This window comes from Pipra filicauda, unplaced genomic scaffold (assembly GCF_003945595.2).
Source record: "Pipra filicauda isolate LSUMZ 115617 unplaced genomic scaffold, ASM394559v2 scaffold514_size685291_pilon, whole genome shotgun sequence".
NCBI lineage: Eukaryota > Metazoa > Chordata > Aves > Passeriformes > Pipridae > Pipra > Pipra filicauda.
In genome coordinates, this window is record NW_024104659.1 from 93,309 (window position 1) to 114,142 (window position 20,834).

A 20,834-nucleotide genomic window follows, 5' to 3' on the forward strand; every position below is an offset into this window, starting at 1 on the left:
ATTTTCTCCCACTTCAATGTCCATCACACCTTTTACACATAATTTTAGTTGCACAAACTTATAGCTTGTATTACTTCTTTTACACATATGAATTTCATTCCTGTCATCATCATCATATTTTTAAATGCAAAGAGAAAAACTAAAATGAATGAAGAATTTAAACTAATGTTTAGCACAACATCATTGACAGTATTTAAAATTAGAAATAAGCCTAACTTTGAAAACGGTATGAAATCCTTGGTCTTCTCTGTTTAGTTTAATTTCCATGAATTGACCTCTGTAATCTGACAATTAAAACATTTTTTACTTATTTTTTTTAACACTAATGAGCAAATATACATAGAAATGAGTACACGTTAAATAGCACTTACTTTGGTAAAACCAGAATCTGTACAACAAAAATGCAGAAGAATATGAGACAGGCACAAGTCACATAATACTTAAATGCAGGTAGAGTAGTTGCTCGGTACTAGAAGAAAAAAAAAATCAAATGTTAAAAAAGCAATTGTCAACTGAAACTTCAGCTTAAAGATGCATATATGTATAGGCAGTCTTTAGCAACAGTAAATTTCCTGTTCTTCAGTGACTTCATATCCACTAACCTAGGGCTAGGGATTATCAGGCATAGTATTGAATCCTTTTGCTTCTTGAAGAACAGCCATGTCAAACAGTTTTGACTTGTCCCTTCACTGAACAGATTATCTCAAATTCATCATAAAAAGTTTAATTAACAGCAACGGCAACAAAAAAACTGAAACATTTTAAAAAAATATTTTTAGGAATGGCCAACCATTCTTAACAGATTCCAAGATTCTTTGTCATTAATTCCTCAAACTGATTTTCAATTATTGATAAATAATGAATGGGCTGAAACAATTATAAAAAACATAACCCTCATTTAAACAGGAAATTTCTGAGCACAAAAAGTAGCAAATTGTAAACTGTGCTACAGAGCATAGCTAGCAATCACACTGATATTTACTGGACCTATATTATTACTTCAATTAAAATCTTTTATGTCTCTGTTAAAAGGCCTCCTATGTCTACCAATACTACTAAACACTTGATATTCTTAGGAGACAGTCAATTTGATCTGTTTTGTCATGAGAAAAATCTATTTATCTCTAATTACTCTGTCTAGAGACATGAGAATTAAGCAATGAAATATTTATCAGAGCTGTTCTGCTATTTGAGATAGATATATCTAGGTTGAAACCAATTAAGTACTCAAATGGAAATGATCTAAGTAGCTAATAAAGTTACTTACACTATCAAAATTTTTTTTCAAAGGATGAAAGTTTAAGATTTAATTACTAAAAGAAAATACACCAAAGATTATTTTCACAAAGTGCTCAAAATGCAAACTTCAGAAAATGGAAAGTGTGTGAACGGTGCCTTCTAACTGCAAGCACACAGCTATGTCTTTTTCCTTACTGCAAAGTTCTGTCCATGAAACAAACCAGTGCACCAAACTTTACATGAACATGTAGAAATGGACTTCGGCAACCCAACAGCTTTTTTCACTTTTGAACTCTATAACGAATAGAAAGCAATTCTGATCACACATCTAACTGAATTTCAAGGTACAAATATGACTTTGCTTGATGCATAAATTTGCAGCAAGTTGTGCTCTTCCACCTGTTAAATATGTTTATAATGGTCCTGTTCAACAATTTTGGACCTTGAGTTGCTGTTAAATCTCATGGAATTCCAATCCACTTTCAAAAGTATTTCAGTGTTTCACACTTCTCCATACATTTCCTAATGAAGGCAGGCAACTCACTCCTTAGGTTAAGCTTTGTTTGTTTTATTACCTTGCTGTACTTTCAGGTCCTACAAGGCCTGAAAAGCTTCCATTTAAACCAAAAGCAGACTTCTTACTGAGTTGTTTAAAGTCACAACTGGATTGGTGAGTCATTAAAAGATAATGAAAAGATATTGAAAAGCTGGATCCAAAAAGAACAATTAGTTCTCTGCCATTCCATAGCATTCTAAATCTAAAAGAGATTAGACTTCTACAGGGAGCATCTACACAGCTAAATAACTTAGCTCCCAAATTTCATCCCAAGTCATTGTCCAAAGTGCACGTCATGGTTTTCTCTCAAGTTGTCTTTCAGAATTTATTGGTTAGTTCCACACACATCAAAATCTTAATGAGCTCCTAGGCACAGCTTTGATCCACTCAGTGTACCCCATAAACACTACAGATAAGAACACAACAGGTCTAGCTTCTCTGTTCTTCTCTCTTATGAAGTCTTTGAGACAGGCTCAGGGAAGCCTTGAAACCTTTTCCACCCTACTGCCTTGCTAAGGGCATACAACACATGCCTTTGTCAGCTGGCCATAAGAATACTATTCTGCTGAACTGTGAAAGAATCTGAAAATTATTTCAGATGCTTTGAACCGAAAGGTATCTAAAACAATAATTAAATAAGCATTTGACTACCACATGGACACAGAGGATACTTGCTGTACAGTGTGAACACAGTATGGAAATGCTTCCTCTAGCCTATTCTTGCCAGGTTCACTCAGTTATACAGCTAGTTGTGGTCAAACCTACCTCTTACTTCCCTGAAGGACAGCATAACTGTTCAGCTATCAGCTGTCCTATGCTTTTGAGAAAGCAGAAAGAGGCAACTCTCCAGTCTTCCTGCTGAAGTTGTGTCAGTATGCAAAAATACACTCAAGGTCCACAGGGTCATAAAACAACAAAAAGGCCTGACTTTATAGGCTAGTGGTCATGACAATCACCTAAAAGGGAGGAATCTTTCATTCTCCAACATCATTACTCCAAAGACAAGAAAAACTACCCGTTACTCCACCGGTACATACAGGTCTCAAGTGTTTTATCACACATTATTAGTCCGAAGAACATTTGGTGTTTTGCATCCAAGACAGCCAGGCATTTTTCTTAGAAAGACATTTATAGTATTGTTTCCCAAGACTGACTGTGAGCAGCAAGTGCATATGGAGAAAACGAATGAGCAACTGATATCATTACAAGTCTATCATTACTACAGATGGAGTCTTTGAGACATTGGAAAAAAAAAACAAAACCAAAACCAGTGCAGTTCGATAAATGCCTTTTGAGAATGTAGGTTATGGAACTTAGAAATTCTTTGCTCCAGTTACATCAAAATTGGACTATCAAACCTTTTCCCACTTCTGTGAGACCATAAAAATTTCAAGAAATTCAAGTGAAATGCAGAGCCCTACAAACAGGAAAGTAGTTGCAGACATCACATTCATAAAATTTCTTCTGTAAATCAGCTAAAATATTATTTTAAGGTCTGAGCACTTCCTCTTGCAGGAGAGGTGATGTAGACATGGCTATGTGTTACAAAAGCAAGGGATACAAGCCTCATTTAGGGTAGGTCAAAGAAGGAATCGACCAATGAATTTGCAATTGAACTTACTGAAAATAACTTACTTCTTTTTCCAGAGTCTTATTATAGAAAAGAAGTGATATTCTTTGAATGTCTTCAGATTTAAGCCATTGCCTAGAAGAGAAAGGGAATGTTATAACTGAGATAAGAATAAAGTAGTCCAGTCCTTTTATATAAATGAAATGCAGCAATATAAGAAAATCAGTTGGAATAAAGCAAGTTCTTATGTATTGCAATGTATCTGGTGAATTTTCCCTGACAGTAAAAGTGGAGACTACAAATCCCCTCTCCTTTTTGACTTCTACTGCTAACATGAAACAAAAGCTCAGATGAACAATTGCTTTTCTGTGGATCACTCTTAAGCAGAATCAAGGGAGAGATTTATATGATGTAATTCTAACAGTGATATTCCACTCATGTCCAAAATACGGTAGTATATCCAGCAGGCAGAAGAGAACTTGAGATAAAAACAGTCCTTCACAAGTTTCTTTTAGGAAGAACACTGTTCCAATATGCAAAAGTGGTAGGTAAATTACACTTCACAAACTCCTATTGCAAACGAAAATGTAACAAACATTACTAAAAGAGGAGTGATTTTGTCTTTGGACTGTGTCAGTCTCTTGACCATAGACAGCCCTGTACTACAGAGGTAGATATTGACCTTTTTGCTGATTATAAAAACTTCTTCCCTGCTTAAAGATGAGAAATTGTATAAGTACTTGCATTGAAATGAAAGATGTATTTCAAACTAAGTGAATCTTGACAAAAGCTTGACATAGCTTTTACAAAATGAAATGTTCTAATATGAAAGTCTACATTTATTTTAATGGACACTTGAAAAGATATAAAATATTTAAATTTCAAAAAGGTTGGGCTGCTTGTACCTCAAGGGCACTACACAGATCTGAAAAAAAATTAATTAAGCAGACTAATTCTGTGGACATGCAATATTTGAGCTTGAATAATAGTTGGGCCTGAGATTTTTTCCAACATTTCCAGCAATAACTTTAAATTAGGCTTCAAGTAGTACTTTCAGTCTCAGCTGACAGGCTGCAATGCAAATAAGTAGCTGTAATGAACCACAGTGGAATAGATCCAAAATTAAGGTCCTGGGAGAACAGCAGTGGACAGAGTGGAGTGTAAGCTATTAGCTTTGATTTATGACATCAAAAGTATTTGTTTCCTTGCCTGGGAGACTGTCCCCGTTCCTGTGCAATCAGTTTCATTATAATAAGGGGCTGTAAATATTCTCAGTTCTAGGAATGTTTAATTCCAAAATATATTTCCCAGTTTGCTCTGCAATGGCTCACACTTATATCTGATCACAATTAGGATTCTGAGAAGAAACACATCTGGTAGTCTGGTGTACCTATGGTATGATTTTGTTTTGGTTCAGCTGTAACCTACTGGAGAAAACATTCAGTTTGTGGAGCATTTTTAGTAAACTGTTAAAATTTAATGCAATTCTTTTTCCATTTAGTTATAAAAATCAAAGTAACCCTCTTTTCCAAAGAGTTAATTAATTTCTCGTTTTTTTCCTATAGTACCTGACAGGAGGACTGATTTAATTACCATCACCACACTGCTAAAAAGTTCTGTCTGCAGATCTACTCCCAAAAGCCTAATTTGGTTTGTACGCACTTGATCCCATGTGAAGTCAGCCTCATACTCCACACATCATAAATTCATGTTTTCAGAAGATTTTAGTTTTTTTTTAAAGCTCAGAAAAAAACCCAACTATACTGGTTTTAGGTAGCACATGCTGAGAGGTCTGAGACAAGGGAACAGTACAACATATACAAATGGAAGTGGAGAGCAAGTACAGAAGAGAAAGCACAAAGTCCCATACCTTTGGCATAGAGACAAGGGTTGAAAATTCTGCCTCCAGTCTCACTCCCTGATGAACCTAAACTTACCGAAGTATTTGCAAGTACTTGGGGATATGTCTCCTGGGAAGCTAGGTACCAAATTTCATCTTAAATTCTTTTGCAATCCCAAGAACAACACAGACAGGCAGCTGAACTCAGGCTGTATCCACAGAAGTATGTGATTTAATAGGCCTTGTGCTGGTTGACAGTGTACAGCAAGGAATTATGCACAGAACACAGCAGCCACTGTGACCAAAGACCAATTAGCTTTAGTTTAGCCCCCTCTGTAGGTGCATATTTAGCCAAGAGATTACCACCCATCCAAGTTCCGAACCACCAAGGCTCGGGATGGCCTAGCTAGGGCTTCTCATCCCCCTCTTATGCAGGACAAGCCCTTGGCAGTCAGAAGTACTTTGTTGAAGGTACAGGAAAAGGAAACATGGAGAAAGCATGATGTTACAGCCTAATGGCTAAGGCACTGAAGCTCTTTGTTTCTCACTCACTCTTTCAAATCTGTATTTCTGTATATTTTAATGCAGTGTTCTAAGAGAATAATATTGAATAAACAGGTTGTAACTTTCCTCATGCAACTTTGCAAGGGACATTGCCAACTAAGTCAACTACTCTGAATCATGCTGTAAAGCCCCTGGGCTGCTTTTTAGATTCCAGAGTTTCATTTACATTCCACAAGAAGGAATTTAACCCAGATGCCCAGAGCTACTGACAGTGTGTGCATGTGGCGCTTGGTAGTTTTGCAGAAAGATCGCTAAGCCAGCTTGTGAACCGGCAGAAGAGCAGGGAGGGAGGGATCCCAGAGAAAACGCTACAGTGACTTTAAAAACTTGAGATACCATTTCAATACAAATCATATTATTTTACACTGAGTAAAGACAGTGATTCATCTGGACTACACCATTGTCTTGGACTAAGAAGATACAGATTCTACATTCCCTTATCTTCCAGTTACTGGCTGAAAAGCACCTGGCCATGTAATTTCCAAAGACCCGCATTTTATGACCATTTTCTTGCAACCAGTTACTTTCTTCACAGAATGACATGTGGCTAAGAACCATGGTGTGGATGAAAAAGTCAGAGCATGCTGACAGCTCAGGGTGGAAGAAACATGACTCTATACAGTGAATGTTTGCTTTGGAATTCTTTTCATGCATTTTTCTAACTAAAAAGGTCAAAAGCATGGTACTTTTAATACCATATTTTAAGACCAATAATGTTTTTTTTAATTTTCTTTATTCAGTCGCAGACCTATCTGCTATGCAATCCAAACTTTACACTTGAAAACACTCAGAAATACCAGTTCTTACAGATTTTCTTAAAGGTTTGCTTCTTGGTTCACAAAAGCAAAAGATTTTGTTTCACAATCACTCAATTACTGTAGCTGATAATGTTATTTTCATTTTACAGTCAAAAAATCGAGGCACAAAAATATGTAAAATGTGATCAGTTTTTGTTCTAAATGTAGGAAATATTTTATTTAACTGTTCTATGCGCTTAGCCTTCACATAGTTACAGTATTATTGAATTAACTTGCCGTTTGAGGAATCAGGACTTTTGACAAGTTATTCTCAGGTATTCAGTTGAATCACAGCTTTTAAGTGATTGATTCAGCAAATCAATACAGAGATAGGTAGACAATCTAGTTTTGGAAGGTGACATTCAGCCTTTCTGATATATAAGATCATTCCTTATCTTGGTGCAATTCCTCATGTAATTCACAAAATGCACTGAAAATTTTTCAGAAACATTTTATATCCCAAAGTTTCTCTGAATTTTATGCACTAATTAGATAAGACAAGGATTCTCTGAGATAAAACAACATACACTATGGTCACACCAATATTTTATAATGCATTTATACAGATGAATTACTTTTGACATCAAACCACCATTTTTACAATCCACTTATCAGAGCAAGTGTACCTAAAGACATATTAAAACTACGAAAATTTATACAGCTGTTTTAGGCAAGTCTAGTATAATAAAATCACATGGTCTACCCTCTTTCACTCTACTCTTTCTGTGACCTACAACTCTCAACACTCTTTTCTAAAATGACTGAAAAATATTTTCCTAAGGCAAAGTACCATTAATAGGACTAAAATATGAAAAAAACTCCAAATGTGACATATGAGCATTTAATAATTAGGTGTAATACTCAGATCATTAAGATTCTGAGTAACAGAAGTAGGGGGAAATGTAATTCATCACAATTATTGTCCACATTTTTGAAGGGCAATTCTCTTATTTCATCAGATAAATATAAAACGCCTGAACACTTATTTTTTCCGGTACTGATTTCTCTCTCAGTCTTATCTATTCACCAGCAAAACGAAAAGATCAATACTGCCTCCAGCTCTTCCTAGGGCACAGAAAAAACACGTCAGGCTGCCTCCCCCAACAATTCCAATATGCCAGCAAGATTAGCCTTCTCTAAGAAATCAACCAACCAGTTGAAACAGAGAGATAGTAAACTATGATTTTAGGGAAAGTTTCTAATTCTGAGGAATTGTTTCTGTGACAATTGTGAAGCATCAATTTTCACATCATTCTGATTCCTGAGCCAGTTATTTCTTGGGCCTTACTCCTCCGCTCTCAGTTAAGACAACTCTGTAGTTACGGTCACGAGTCTACAGATACAAACAGCTACAGAACAAAAACCCCTTTGACATGAAGACAAGTCAAAACCTCTGTCACACCATGATTCACAGGCACTGTCTTATCTCATATAGTAGAAAATGCTACTGTACAACCAATCTTCACAATGTGCAGAGCTTCCTATCCCAGTATTAGTGACACCCTTTACTGTTTTCAGATTTGGTGTGCATGTGGGAACAAAAAATAGTAAACAATCTTGCAGATTTATGCCAAAGTTGGAAAGAATAGAAATAAGAGAGGATAAAGACTTACTTTTGAGCATTGATTCCATCAATGGCCTGGATCATTCTCTCATTCAGTTCCTCCTCAAACCTTCTTTTCTGTGATTTTGTTCTGAAATGAAAAATGTGGGAATTTACTTTGGAAAATCATTACGTTGCTAATAAACATTAAACAATAGCTAGCATAAACATGTGAGGATAATAACAATTTTTTTAAAATTTATACTGTAATAGGAGCTATAGGCATCAGGCACACTAAGCCTCGTAATAAGCTCTTAAAAATACCAGCATAAGCTACAATCTGACACACACACATACACACACACACACACACACTCACTCGCAAATCTAGAGTTTAGATATCAGCGAGCCCTTAAAATACAAACATAAGAAAATATTTCAGAAACAAAACCAAAACCAAGAGAACTCAAGAAATTCTGGTTGAAGGAAAGTTTTCCACAGTATTATGAATTCATGAAAAAGAATGAGAATATGCTCAAATTCATAAAACATTCCTGTTTCTTGCAGTTATTTTTAAAAACCTTGTCAGAATTTTATGATGAGCACAATGTGATAGTGCACTGAGGCATAAAAGTACCCTCTACCAAAAGCCTGATAACTCTTCTTTTCTTGGAAATACTTTATTATTTTTAATAGGAAAACTCAGAACCATCCTAAATTAGTTTCAAACATACATCATGTTTCTCTATTTATAACCTTGTAACTCATCTGCAATACAAAAAGCACCTTTTCTTTTGACTGGACCGAATATGAACCTAAGAGAAGATCATCAGAATGGGTTTGTCTCTGCTAATATAAATTACTGCAAACATCATTAATCCTTTCAGTAGCTGTGCTCTCCTTAAAAATGAAATATTTAAAATATTAATAGATTATGTCTCTGTATTTGAAAACTTAAATCCAATGTCAACTTAAAACCAGTGTTTTGTAAGAAGTCAACAGCTAGATCTGAAATTTGACTCTATGCTTATCAAAATGTTCTTAACCTACAAATTGAACCCTGTAAAAGGTAACATGGATTTTCTTCAACATCAAGTTCTTGGGTTATTTCCCCAAAACTGATAACCTGTTGCAGGATTCAAATTAATACAGAAATTATATTAGTGTACTTATAGGAATCTTAAAAAACACAACTGATTTCTTGCCTATTCAATGCTATTGAATTTAGGTAAGAAAGTGCTTATAACTTATTTTTCACATATAAAACAATCTAGAAGAAATATATAGATAAGGAGACATTGTCTAATTATACTTAATCCTCCTGGCAGATTCTTAACAACATAAGACTATTGTGTAACTACGTAAGAGCTAAGATTGCCACAAACAGAAGCCTACAGTCAGGCTTCAAATCCTACATTTTCATATTCTAATAAAATATTGATTTTCAAAGTGCTTATGATCATTTCAGCTCTCTCATGTGGGAATGACTAACTAGCTTAGCTAGAATCCTAGTTACATGTCTGTCTCACTAAGGACATTAGATGCCAGTAATATTTTATAGAAACTCCTTCCATAATATGGTATCAAGACACATTTGTACCTTTCAAATCTATTTTGGAATGGAGTTTAGAAACACGAAAGCGAGAACACTCCAGAAACTTCAAGAACTGCAGTATTTCCAAATGCCACAGTGATCTTTCATTGGCTGATAGAAGTTCTTTGGACATACTGTCCAAATGTAAACGTGTAGTTTTAAAATTAGACTCTTTTTATTAATGTCAGGAATGTTCAGTCAAAAGTTGTTCATCCTCTGGAATTTAGCAATATTTTAGGTAATTGCATAGCTCTACAGTAACCAAGGACAACGAAAATACAAATTTTTAAAGGTTCTTCCAAATGACTTTACGGTATTTATATCATCATCTTGCCCTAGTCATCAAAGTACCAAGCAGGAGCATGAAAACTTTAAGCTATTGAGATCTTACAAACATTTTGTGTAGCATGAGCACTATAGAAAGATCACAAAGTAATTTTTGAATGTCTATTACTGCAAACATACAATAGACTGAAATAATAAACCACAATACAAACACAAAGCAATTAAGCAAATACATAAAATGTCTCTTTTTGTATATATTATTAGCTGTTGTAAGAAAAATTAACAGCCCTTTCCATCTGCCCTTTTCTTAAACCTCTGTACCTCCTCCCAATTTTCCTGCATATAATTTTCTTCCCACCAATAGAGTAACTGGTTTATTAGAAGAAACGAATAGTAGTTCACCAACATACCAAATCCGAATAATGCTCCTTGTTAGCAGGAAGTATATTTGCAATTCATAAGTAATATGTCTGCCCATCTGTTTCCATAGCCCTTCTCTACGTAAGAGGTATCAGCAGAAAAAATAGTTTGCATGAGAAATGGACCTCAATATTTGAAAGTATATGAATGTATATGTATTTATATAGACTTTTGATGAATAAGTAATTTTTAAAGACTAATTTACCTCTCTCTGCAACGCTGAAAATGATATTGCCCCATGGGAACATCCTAAAGAACAAACAATAAAACCTTATTAATTACAATAGACTTTGACAATACTAAGTTGCTTTAAAAACAGTGTGGAAAACACGGTCAAGTAAGGAGAAAAGCTTCCAATACAAATACTTTTAGCATTAGATTAAAACTGTTTAAAAAGAAAAACCCAGCCAAGAGTAAAGATGAAGTGACCTGGGGAAAAACTGATCTATCATTATAAACACTAAACAACTAATACAACAGTCTGAATCCAAGAATGTTTCGCTTTACCAGAAAGAATTCAATGTCATCACTCTTTGGATGTAGCCCAAACTTTTGACAGCTTCAGCAAAAATGAATCTTAAGTGTTTTGAAAAAAACCAGACCTGAGTAACCAAACACAGACAATGGTCATTATTTTTTATCAATAAGCAACAGCAGCCATCACAGCCACATTTATTTTGTGATTAATAGTGATGGCTGGGTACTTTCTGTAATGAACATGCCTCAATCCACATTATGATGCACTGTATTTATTGAACAAGAATACATGGCTCAATTCTATGTTCCCATATGTAACAGGAACAAAACTGAATTCCAGTGTTGAAAGCTATTAGAATTTACCTTTGTGCTTTCACTTTTTAGAAGTAGAAGATAATGAATGTACAAGCTGTAGACCCACAGTGTCTTACCAACAGCAGTAAAACAGGGTTAGCAAAATTTTAAAAATTCTGTTCAGTGTAAGAGATGCAACGTTGCACTATAGTACTCTACAACTCAGACCATCAACCATAGCTAATGAATGGTAGGTGCACCTTCAGAAGGTAGATGTAACAGTGAGTATGGATTTGGCTCCTGGAGTACTCTGAATAAAGTCCACTCCAGCTACCACACGGATCATCTAACTTCATAGCCTTTGCTCCAGGTTTAGCGTGTTCCAAATGGAGAATGTATCTGAACAGTCAATGAATCTCAAGGAATTTCTCTGTGTTTAAAGTTTTCATTCCTGAAGGTGTTGCATTCTGGTTGTATGTTCAAAATATCTTTCCAGAAGACAAATAACAGCCACTATCCATGCTATGCCTGAGGAGGGTCTGAGCTCAGAGGGTCAAATTGTGTCTTTTAGTAAGTATGTTGGACTCCTTATAATTCAGAGATGCACTTATAGGAAGACATGGTTTCTTAGACCTAATCCAAAGTTCCCATGTCAGTGGAAAAGCTCCTAACTACTTCACTGGGTTTATGCCCTGGACAAACATAAGTATCTTCTATCAGAAATAACCAGGTATTTAGCAGTGAGCACCTTTTTCCTTTCAAATGTTACTAAATTGTATGAAATGACATAAGTAGGCCCCTACTGTTGTGCTTATCTTGCCATTTTCAGTGGTCATGCTGTCCCTGTGGTGCAAGTGTGCAAATGGCTTGGCTGCTCCCCAAGATTCCAGGTACCGGGTCATGCGGACAGAAGCTCTCATTTTGGCTCCATCAAGAGTGTGTCGAGGTCGAATGTGGTGCTGTGGGCTTCGCTTTTCTCCCTGGTTGAAAGAAAATAAAAGGTGGTATCAGCCTTTGTGTTCGTGACCTTTTGAAGCAGCAGTACATCATCTGGTACCACAGATCTGTGTGCTTAAGAACTTAAAAATGGAGAGTTACTAGGAACCTGCAAATCTTAATGATATTGCTGGGAAATATCAGAGACTTATTTCTGAAGAGCGGGAAACATTTGCAATGCAAACATTATGTATTTGTAGGCATCAGTAATAGCTCTGATCAATATCTTATAGTAGTGAATTATTCAATAAAGAGATTAGTGGTTCTACTCAAAAATAACTATGACTGGCCACAAAATAAAAGTACTACTAACCTTAGGATTGATTACAAAGTAGGTCTTAACATTATGCTCTTTCAGATATGGGTCCCTCACATCTCCATCCCCATCTTCCACTTTGTAAGCTCCATTCAAATGTGCCAAGGTAACTGAGGTGATGTGAACACGGCTGAAATTATATTTTAAAAAAATGACAGAAACACAAATACTGATTGAAAGCATAATTCGAACACGATCGACCATTTTACTAGCTTTTGGATATACCTCTTATATGCTGCTCACTTATTTACAGTCCTTCTAATCTAATTTTTAGAAATTCTAGTATGCATAAATCTAAAGGTTTCCATATACAAAAAAAATACTCCTTAAAATCACAGAAAATAATGAGTGCCTCTTTTTTCTTCCCCAAAGACAGCACTAAGAATTAGTTCACGCATCTCCATGAAAGACATGGTACCTATGTGTTTTCTTCATCGCTGAAAAATCCATGTGCCCAGAGGTTAACAGGGAAGGCCTCTTACCCTGGGACTCCTCCAGCTTCCATGTGATTGGCCAGAGTAACATCGTGTGACCACACATCGTACTGCCACTTCTGCAGCCCAATAACGCCGCACAGCACATTCCCAGAGTGCACTCCCACGCGCATATTAATATCAACTCCAGTTGCATCTCTCACTTTCCTGCAGTTGATAAGAAAACCTCTGTTAATACACATAATCGGCCCTTCTTTTTTTTTTTAGTTTACCAGTCACACTCCTGGAAGTGCTCAAGGCCAGGTTGGATGGGAGGTGTTCCAGCCTGTGGCAGGGTGATCTTTAAGGTCCATTCCAATCAAAACCCTTCTACGAAATTAGCAATATCAGCTGTAATAACATTTACTTCTTCTTAGCATTACCTCCATTCTTTTTATGCTAGGATTATATATTACCTTTCCTATTAGCTATACTTGCAACAATTTGTAGAAATATTAATTCTCAAGTCCAGATCTGAAGCTCCTTCTTTTATATTCATTTGAAATTATTTGGGAGGGCTGAGCTAAGTAGTGAAAATGTTTGGTCTCATGGTAGAACCTAAGGACTGTAGAAAGCTTCTGGAGATCTGGAACTACTGTTATGTGCCCTTCTACCTGAAGACCCTAATATTTGCATTGAAGACCTTCTCCTATCTGTCATATCTGAAGGGAAGGATGAAAACATGGCACCTCAGGATATTCTACAGGCTGTGGCTTGTACACACTTCAGGAATATGGGCTCAGTGCCATTCAGGCTGTGGAGAACATGAGGCTCAACAGCCTTCCACATGCTCAGTGTGTGCTGTACCAACTACAACATTATATGGTGATTGAAAGGCCACCCTCACTGTCCAGACCACATCTAAACTTTTGACCTTTTCAATGACAGAGTTAAGTATTTCTTGACCCAGCCCAAATCTCAGAAGAGCCCTACATCTAAGATAGGCATTTACCTTTCCAGAAGAAGCTTTTCTGAATCATGAATGGGTGACTAAGGTCCAACAGCTAGAACATTTTGAGACATATGTCATACGGGTACCTAACTACATATGTAAGGAGTTATAAAACTAATTCAGATATTGATAGGCTTAGACAGCTCTAAGAAATGGGAAGATCATAACTTAACTGCATTTATGTATTAAAATCCCAACTCACATGAACCCAAACCTAACCAGTAATAAGGAACATGCACATACATTTATCTTGGAGAAATTCAGGGTGTTAATGGAAGAAACAACTATAGAATAAAGAACCCAAATAGCTCCTGTATACAAGTCAGGTTCATAGTTCTAGCAACATCTTCAGTCTCAGTGATGAGAATCATCAGCTCTGAATTACAGAATTGAGCTGGCCCATTTATCTTCTTTTTTTTTGTAATGAATGGGAACATAGAACTTAATAGGCTTAATTTGATATGGTAAATCCTACATTTAAGCATTAGTTCTCAAGTGTTCTTTTTCTGGGAAATTAAAGTAACAGGAGCATGACTGAAACTATTTTAATTCCTTCAGTCTCTATCAAGTGTTTATTAGTATCTCTTTTCACTTTGCCATCTTACACTGCTCTCATGTAGATGACACACATGAAAATGAACTGCCTGTAAATGATCTTTGTAAGCAGTTGGCAAATGACAAATGCCATTTTGCTCTGTACAACAAATATGACACAAGCTTAGCACTTCTGAAAACAAGTGTTTGACAAAACTGGGCAAAATGGAAGAGGAACATTTATCCTCTAGGAGTAAATTGGTGAAAGGCTACCCTGCCATATTCTGCAGAGCAAGCAGAATAAGATCTGCTTTATAATAAGCTCTCAGGAGTTAAGGAGGGGAGCAAGTAGAACATGTACCACTACTGAATCTCTTCTTCTGTCTCACAAATTAAAGAAATCATAGAAGACTTTAAATTAGCAGTATAACTCTGGACCAAATTAGGGTTTACTACTACTTCTCTCCTGTGCTCCTTGAACAATTGCTATGATGACACAGACACAATGCATTTGAGAAGGTATCTGTCACATCCCCATAAGACACTCAACTTACCTACACAAGTGTATCTGAAATTTCCCATTTTTATTTCATTTTCTCTCCCATAGTCTCTCTAGTTTCCCTCAGCACACCACAGTCTGTGTGCCCACCCTGGCTAGGCAGCCAAAATACTCATCAAGACTGTATTTTTCCTATTGTAACCTGAAATTTGAGTTTGTAAGGATTCTGTGTTTTTCAAAGGCATGGTTAGCTTGCAGGTAGTTGCAGCAACTTCACTTCACACAAGTAAGAGTTCAGATCATTAGGAAAACACCTACTCTCTTTACCTGAGCTTTATTTCATCTCTAACTGTGGACTAAGGTATCTAAGACACTACAACACATTCAGTGAGCCTTGAGCATTTATTCCCCTCTAAATTGCTAATTTTAAAAGCATATTTTCCTCTGGGATTAGACCTACAGGAGTGAAAACATACCTAAAAAAACCTATTTTATTTTGTATCTAACATTCAAAATGGTATAACCATCTCATCCAACAGTTTCATTTACTTTCCTCTGAAATGGAACTCATTTCATGCTACCAAATCAAAGACAGTCTTTGAGAAACATGTGGCTGAGAAACAGGAAGGCACCAGAGAGACAAAGGAGTGGAGTTTGGGCTGAAGGAAAACAACCCATATATTCACAAATAAACATATTTTGCCTTAACAGATAAGTTCTAGCCTTAAAGAACCCAGTTAAGGTGGCTGGCTCTCAACATCAAAGGCAGCACTGGCATCTATGGTTGATAGGGTGAGCATCCCACTCCTGGGCAAGCAGGCTGCAGACTACAAGGAACATTGGATTTGTTCCAACATAGTACAGAGTAGCAAAGAAATTAATCAATGGGACTATGATCCACATTTAAATGGAAACAATCCATAGCATAGTGAGGCTGAATTGCTCAAAATGGAGCTACACATCATTAGATAACCAGAATGAATAAGACTTTGTACTACAGATCACCCATCAATTTGGCAGAATTCCTCTTTTTTGCTTCAAAGAGAACTGGAACTGAAACCATATTCAGGTGGTAAAATCTATACAGATTTGTTAATCTAAACAGCAAACTCCTCTGTTTCAGTAGCTTACACACTGAAGGGGCAGTTTGCATCTCAGTGACTGAATACAGCAAAAATTTGTATCTGGCAAAAAAGATATTTTAGATAGAGTCAAACATATTGAGTTACACACTTCCAACAGCAAGAGTACTACTACTTCTCATTTTACAGAGCACAGAAGTATGTCAGGAGATGCTTCTATACAAAGATGAAGCAATTATACAACAAAATATGGAGTTGATTAATAATCAGCAATTTCGTGGCAGGCTGTTACACTTGACATAATACTTCAAAAGCATTTGAAAGCAAAGGGTACAGATTCCTCACTTCTTCTGTAAACAGGCTGTGGTAATGAGGCATCTATGGGAGCGTTGTGATTTCCGACTACAGTAATAAAGTCAGATCATATATGCTTATACAACTGACATACAATTTTCTAGTCTATAAGGCTGCTCTTACCAAGCAGAACCTGATCATACAGCATTAACAATGAACATACTTGATGGCAGCTTGAGCAGAAAGTTATTTCCAAGAAAATTGGGAAGTTCTGAAGTGTGAGAATCTGACAGATTACTCTCTGAGCTCAAGTAAAACACTGCATTATGATGTGTGATATTATACTTTCAGTTCTTCATGAAGGGTATTTTATGGTTTGAGCTTAGCATTGTTTTTCCACCAGCTTCCTATACTTTTTTCTCTTAAGTAACAAAGAAACAGGCTGATCAGAAACTCTATGCAAATACTTTCAACTCACATTTCTCACACAGCATACAGGTCTTTTGAAATCTAAATCGGAAAGCTTTCATTCTAGGCTGGGGAAAAAAATCCAACATTTTTAAGCCGATGAAGAGAGTGGGTCAGAACTTCAGGACTGACACTCTTTTACCAGCTGCTCTACTGAAGGGATGGTAGCTTTAGTTCCTAATATGCTAGGGAAGTAAATGTTTTAATTATAGTATTGGTCTAGTATGTCTAAGTGAAAAAGAAAAAGAATCTAGTGAAAAAAACTGAAGAGACAACCAAATCTGTACATTTTAAAGCTTGTCAAGAAGAAGTACTCCAAGTACCATCTAAAAAATGGGCTTTTTGGACGCAATGTAAGGTACAACCACATATGGATGAAAAAAAACCCCACATTTTAGAAAATGCAGTAACCTGATTTCTGTACTGACTCCCAAATATCCAGACCTCCACATGATACATGCTTTTGCAAAGTGTAGCTCACCTAGATTTACCGTAATTTTAGTCAAAGAAAACTTAGTTTTTCTACAGAAAAGATATTTGCGCCACTAATTATAACTGCTATAAGTAACCATTTGCAATAGTTTAATCTCTAAAACCTAAAAATAACTTCAGGTATGAATTACAGACAATTATTTTAAGTATAATTTTCTGACCCTGGTTAAAAAAAAAAAGAAGAAAAAAAAAGACATGGAAGGCTTTTTAATTGTTCTTTCCTCACAAAATGTTTTCTGAATAAGCTAACAGAATAAGACACTCACTTAACAAATAAACTACAACACTGAGCTGAAGTTTCAGTGTAGTCAGGTTTAAGATCCTTCAGCATGATGTGCAGACATCCCTGAAATGTGGTGGTAGAACTCAGACAGGACAGGTAGCTTGCAAGAGTTATTTCAGCTCTGCATTGAGAGTTCTGATAGCAGTCAGGTGTAGAGCTCAGAGGGGGTAAAACTGCCCTTTTGCAAGACTTTGAAGTGCCATCATCACCACAACTGCTACAGTTGTCTATAATCCGTTCCCAACCTACTCTTCAATAATAAGCTAGAGGATTCTTCAAGTGTCCCAGTAGCTGTATCCTCAGCTGTCTTACAAATGTTAATCCATCAGATACAACCATATTTCTTTTTCACAAGCATATCAAGTCTCCTGTTATTACCTGAGTTACTTGAAATAAGTTACAACTGCTATTTCAAATGCAATCATATTATGATTCACAAATACTTTGCTCTGTTTTCTGTTTCAAAGACAGAACGAGTACAATTTTTATAGGGAAAAAAAAAAGAGATATACAGAGTAACCCAGAAATTCAAAATACTGTTGATAAGCACAGAATTCTCTATAGTACCTCAATGTGTTGACTGAAACAAATGTTTCAGGAAGTCCTTATCTATACAGAAAAGGTGAAATTAAACCTAAACGTGGGGTTTAGTAAGGTACACATATTGCTTATCTAACAACATGGGAAATAGGTCTCAGTCCAGAAATCTCTAATCCATTAAAAATGTCTTTGGTGGACATGCTCAATATCACTCCACAGGCTAAGGGTTGTGAGGTATCTTAATTGTGGACAGGTAACAGCTCCTGACCACCACCACTGATTTCCGAACGTCGGAGGAGCCAGGAGCTCTGGCTTCTCACAGCTGTTTGACTCACAGGTGGGTGGCAGCATCACGACTCTGCAAAAAAGCCAAGCTTCAAAGTGTTAAGTGATGTCTATTGGGATATTTACCATCTTATAATTACAGAATTACAGAATACTTGAGCTCAGAAGGGACATCTAGAGATTGCCTAGTCCATCCTTCTGTTTAAATCACAGCCAAAGCAGTTTGCTTAGGGCCATACCAGTTGGATTTTGAGCATCTCCAAGGCTGGAAACGCTACAACCTCCCTAGGCAACCCATGCCAGTGCTCAGTGGCCCTCGCAATGAAAAAAAGTGTTTCCCGAAGTTCTGAGGAAACCTCCTGTGTTTCAGTTTGTGCCCATTGCCTCCAGGTCTGTCACTGGGCACCACTGAACAGCCTGGTTACATTTTCTTTGTGCTCTCACTTCAGGTACTTAAATACAACAATGAGATTTTTCCCTTCGGCTTTCTCTCCTCCAGGTTGAACAGTCCGAGTTCTTTCAGCCTTCCCTCATATGAGCACTGTTCCAGGCCATTAATCATCTTTATGGTGTAGTGATGACATAGCCTTGCACAACACAACATTTTAAAACATTTCTTTGTTGAGGCTGAGTTCAAGATAACCACACTGGACCTTTCAGTGAAACACACCAACTACTGCAGGACTGAATGTTTCAACCAGTAGCACAGATACAGATAAAAGAGAGATTTTTACTGTTGAATATTTAACAATAAGTTTGGCACTTACTTAATGGCTTCACACATGTCCAGTCCCATTTTCACACAATTCTTGGCATGATTTTGAAGAGATATAGGTAGTCCAGAAACACAGTAATAGCAGTCACCTAAGATTTTAATTCTCATACATTCATTTTCCTAGAGGAAAAAGCAAGGTGAGATGGTCACTTTCAACTTGAAATACATAAATGTAGGGTTACTGTTACAAAGTCTGATTTAAATGATGTTAGCAAATTCTACTTAATCTTGTTTCAGTAGAGAAGGATTTGGCTTGCTAAAACAGAAGTGCTATTAGGGTTTTGAATGGATGAGCCCTCCACCTGTTATGGTCCTTAAGGGGCACAATTGGGAAGTACATACACTGCAATACATATATATGCAGAGTTGTACAGAGCTGAGATTAAAAAACTGGGCCAAACTATCCTATTCTCAATCAAAATAAAGCCTTTTTGTTTGAAATATGAAATCAAAAGACCTAGCCTTCCACATTTACATCTTTGAAGATGTACTATGGAATACTTCCAGAAACTATCAGTCATAATAGTATTTCTATAATTCAACGTATTTTAATGTAAAGGTTTTTATGTTTTTAAAACTAATACTGGACAATAGTTTTTGAACTAATTACTCAGGAAATTTTTATATGCTCTGGTGTTTCTGATTTCACCTTCACACATAAAGTTTGATGTAATTTTTTAAAAATAGCACCTAAATAAACAGAAGAAAATTTTCTACTTGCTTTTTATTCTTTCCTTGAGTAATCAAGAGGCTGCGGTCAGTGATTAAAATTGCTTCAATCAATATTGTCTCTCTCCTCCTCCAGTCTCTTAAATGCTTTTCCAGAGATCAGAAAACTAACACTTTTCTCTCTTGAGTTTCATAATCCTTGTTATTGTAAAAAAGCTATTGAAAGAAGTATTCATCTGCCATTAAGCTTTACTGGTCTCCATAGGCTGTCTCTATTGGTCCTATTAGAGAGAGTTATCTTGAGTTTCACAGACTGTCACACTGATAGAAATACACTGATGCACTCAGACCCGAGCCAGAGTTTTCTCCTTCATGTTTCAAACCCAATCTTCCTGCCAAAGTCTCAGAAATACTGCTTGAAGATCCCGAGAAGAAAAAAATATTTTAAAGATGACTTACTTAAACTAACAGTAGCAGCCCATAGAAACTCACCTTTGCAATCTGATCAAACTTGCCAAACAGCTCATTTAGCATGTGCACCAATTCCCCTGGTGAGCAGTCACTGGCCAAGCGAGTGAATCCCACAATATCAGCATACAAGATGCTAGATAGAAACAGAATTGAACAGAATCTTGGTCACAGTTTCCTTCTGCAGGACTCAGATTTATCAAACAACAGCTAAACCTGAGCGTAAGCATTCTGGACTTCACAGGGGTATGCCTGTACCCAAAACAGTCACTGCTAAATGAAGAGCATTAAATACAACTATATTTATAGGCAAACCTACATTTACCTAAATAGGTGCTATGGTAATATAGGCATTATAGGTAATATATACCTATACTGATCTTTATAGGTATTATCTTCTCAAGTATTACCTTTATAGTATACCTATATTTACAGGCATTTATAGACATTCTGTACCTATATTTGTTAGTGTATTAAAATATTTAAGAATGTAATTCAAACTAACTTGTCCAATCAAAAAGTCACGCAA

General features: G+C 36.3%; 1 protein-coding gene across 2 annotated transcripts in view; it reads right to left on the reverse strand.

Annotated features, from left to right (window-relative positions):
- ADCY2 (adenylate cyclase 2) overlaps positions 1 to 20,834 on the reverse strand; it is a 213,151-nt gene that overhangs the window by 52,550 nt on the left and 139,767 nt on the right. For both annotated transcript variants that reach the window (XM_039386925.1, XM_039386926.1), the window contains exons 6-14: positions 20,330 to 20,441; positions 19,161 to 19,288; positions 12,974 to 13,132; positions 12,489 to 12,621; positions 11,983 to 12,159; positions 10,614 to 10,657; positions 8,180 to 8,260; positions 3,431 to 3,500; positions 372 to 469 (exon numbers count right to left, since the gene is read on the reverse strand). In XM_039386925.1, coding sequence (XP_039242859.1) covers positions 372 to 469; positions 3,431 to 3,500; positions 8,180 to 8,260; positions 10,614 to 10,657; positions 11,983 to 12,159; positions 12,489 to 12,621; positions 12,974 to 13,132; positions 19,161 to 19,288; positions 20,330 to 20,441 — 1,002 coding nt within the window. The remainder of the gene's footprint in view (positions 1 to 371; positions 470 to 3,430; positions 3,501 to 8,179; positions 8,261 to 10,613; positions 10,658 to 11,982; positions 12,160 to 12,488; positions 12,622 to 12,973; positions 13,133 to 19,160; positions 19,289 to 20,329; positions 20,442 to 20,834) is intronic.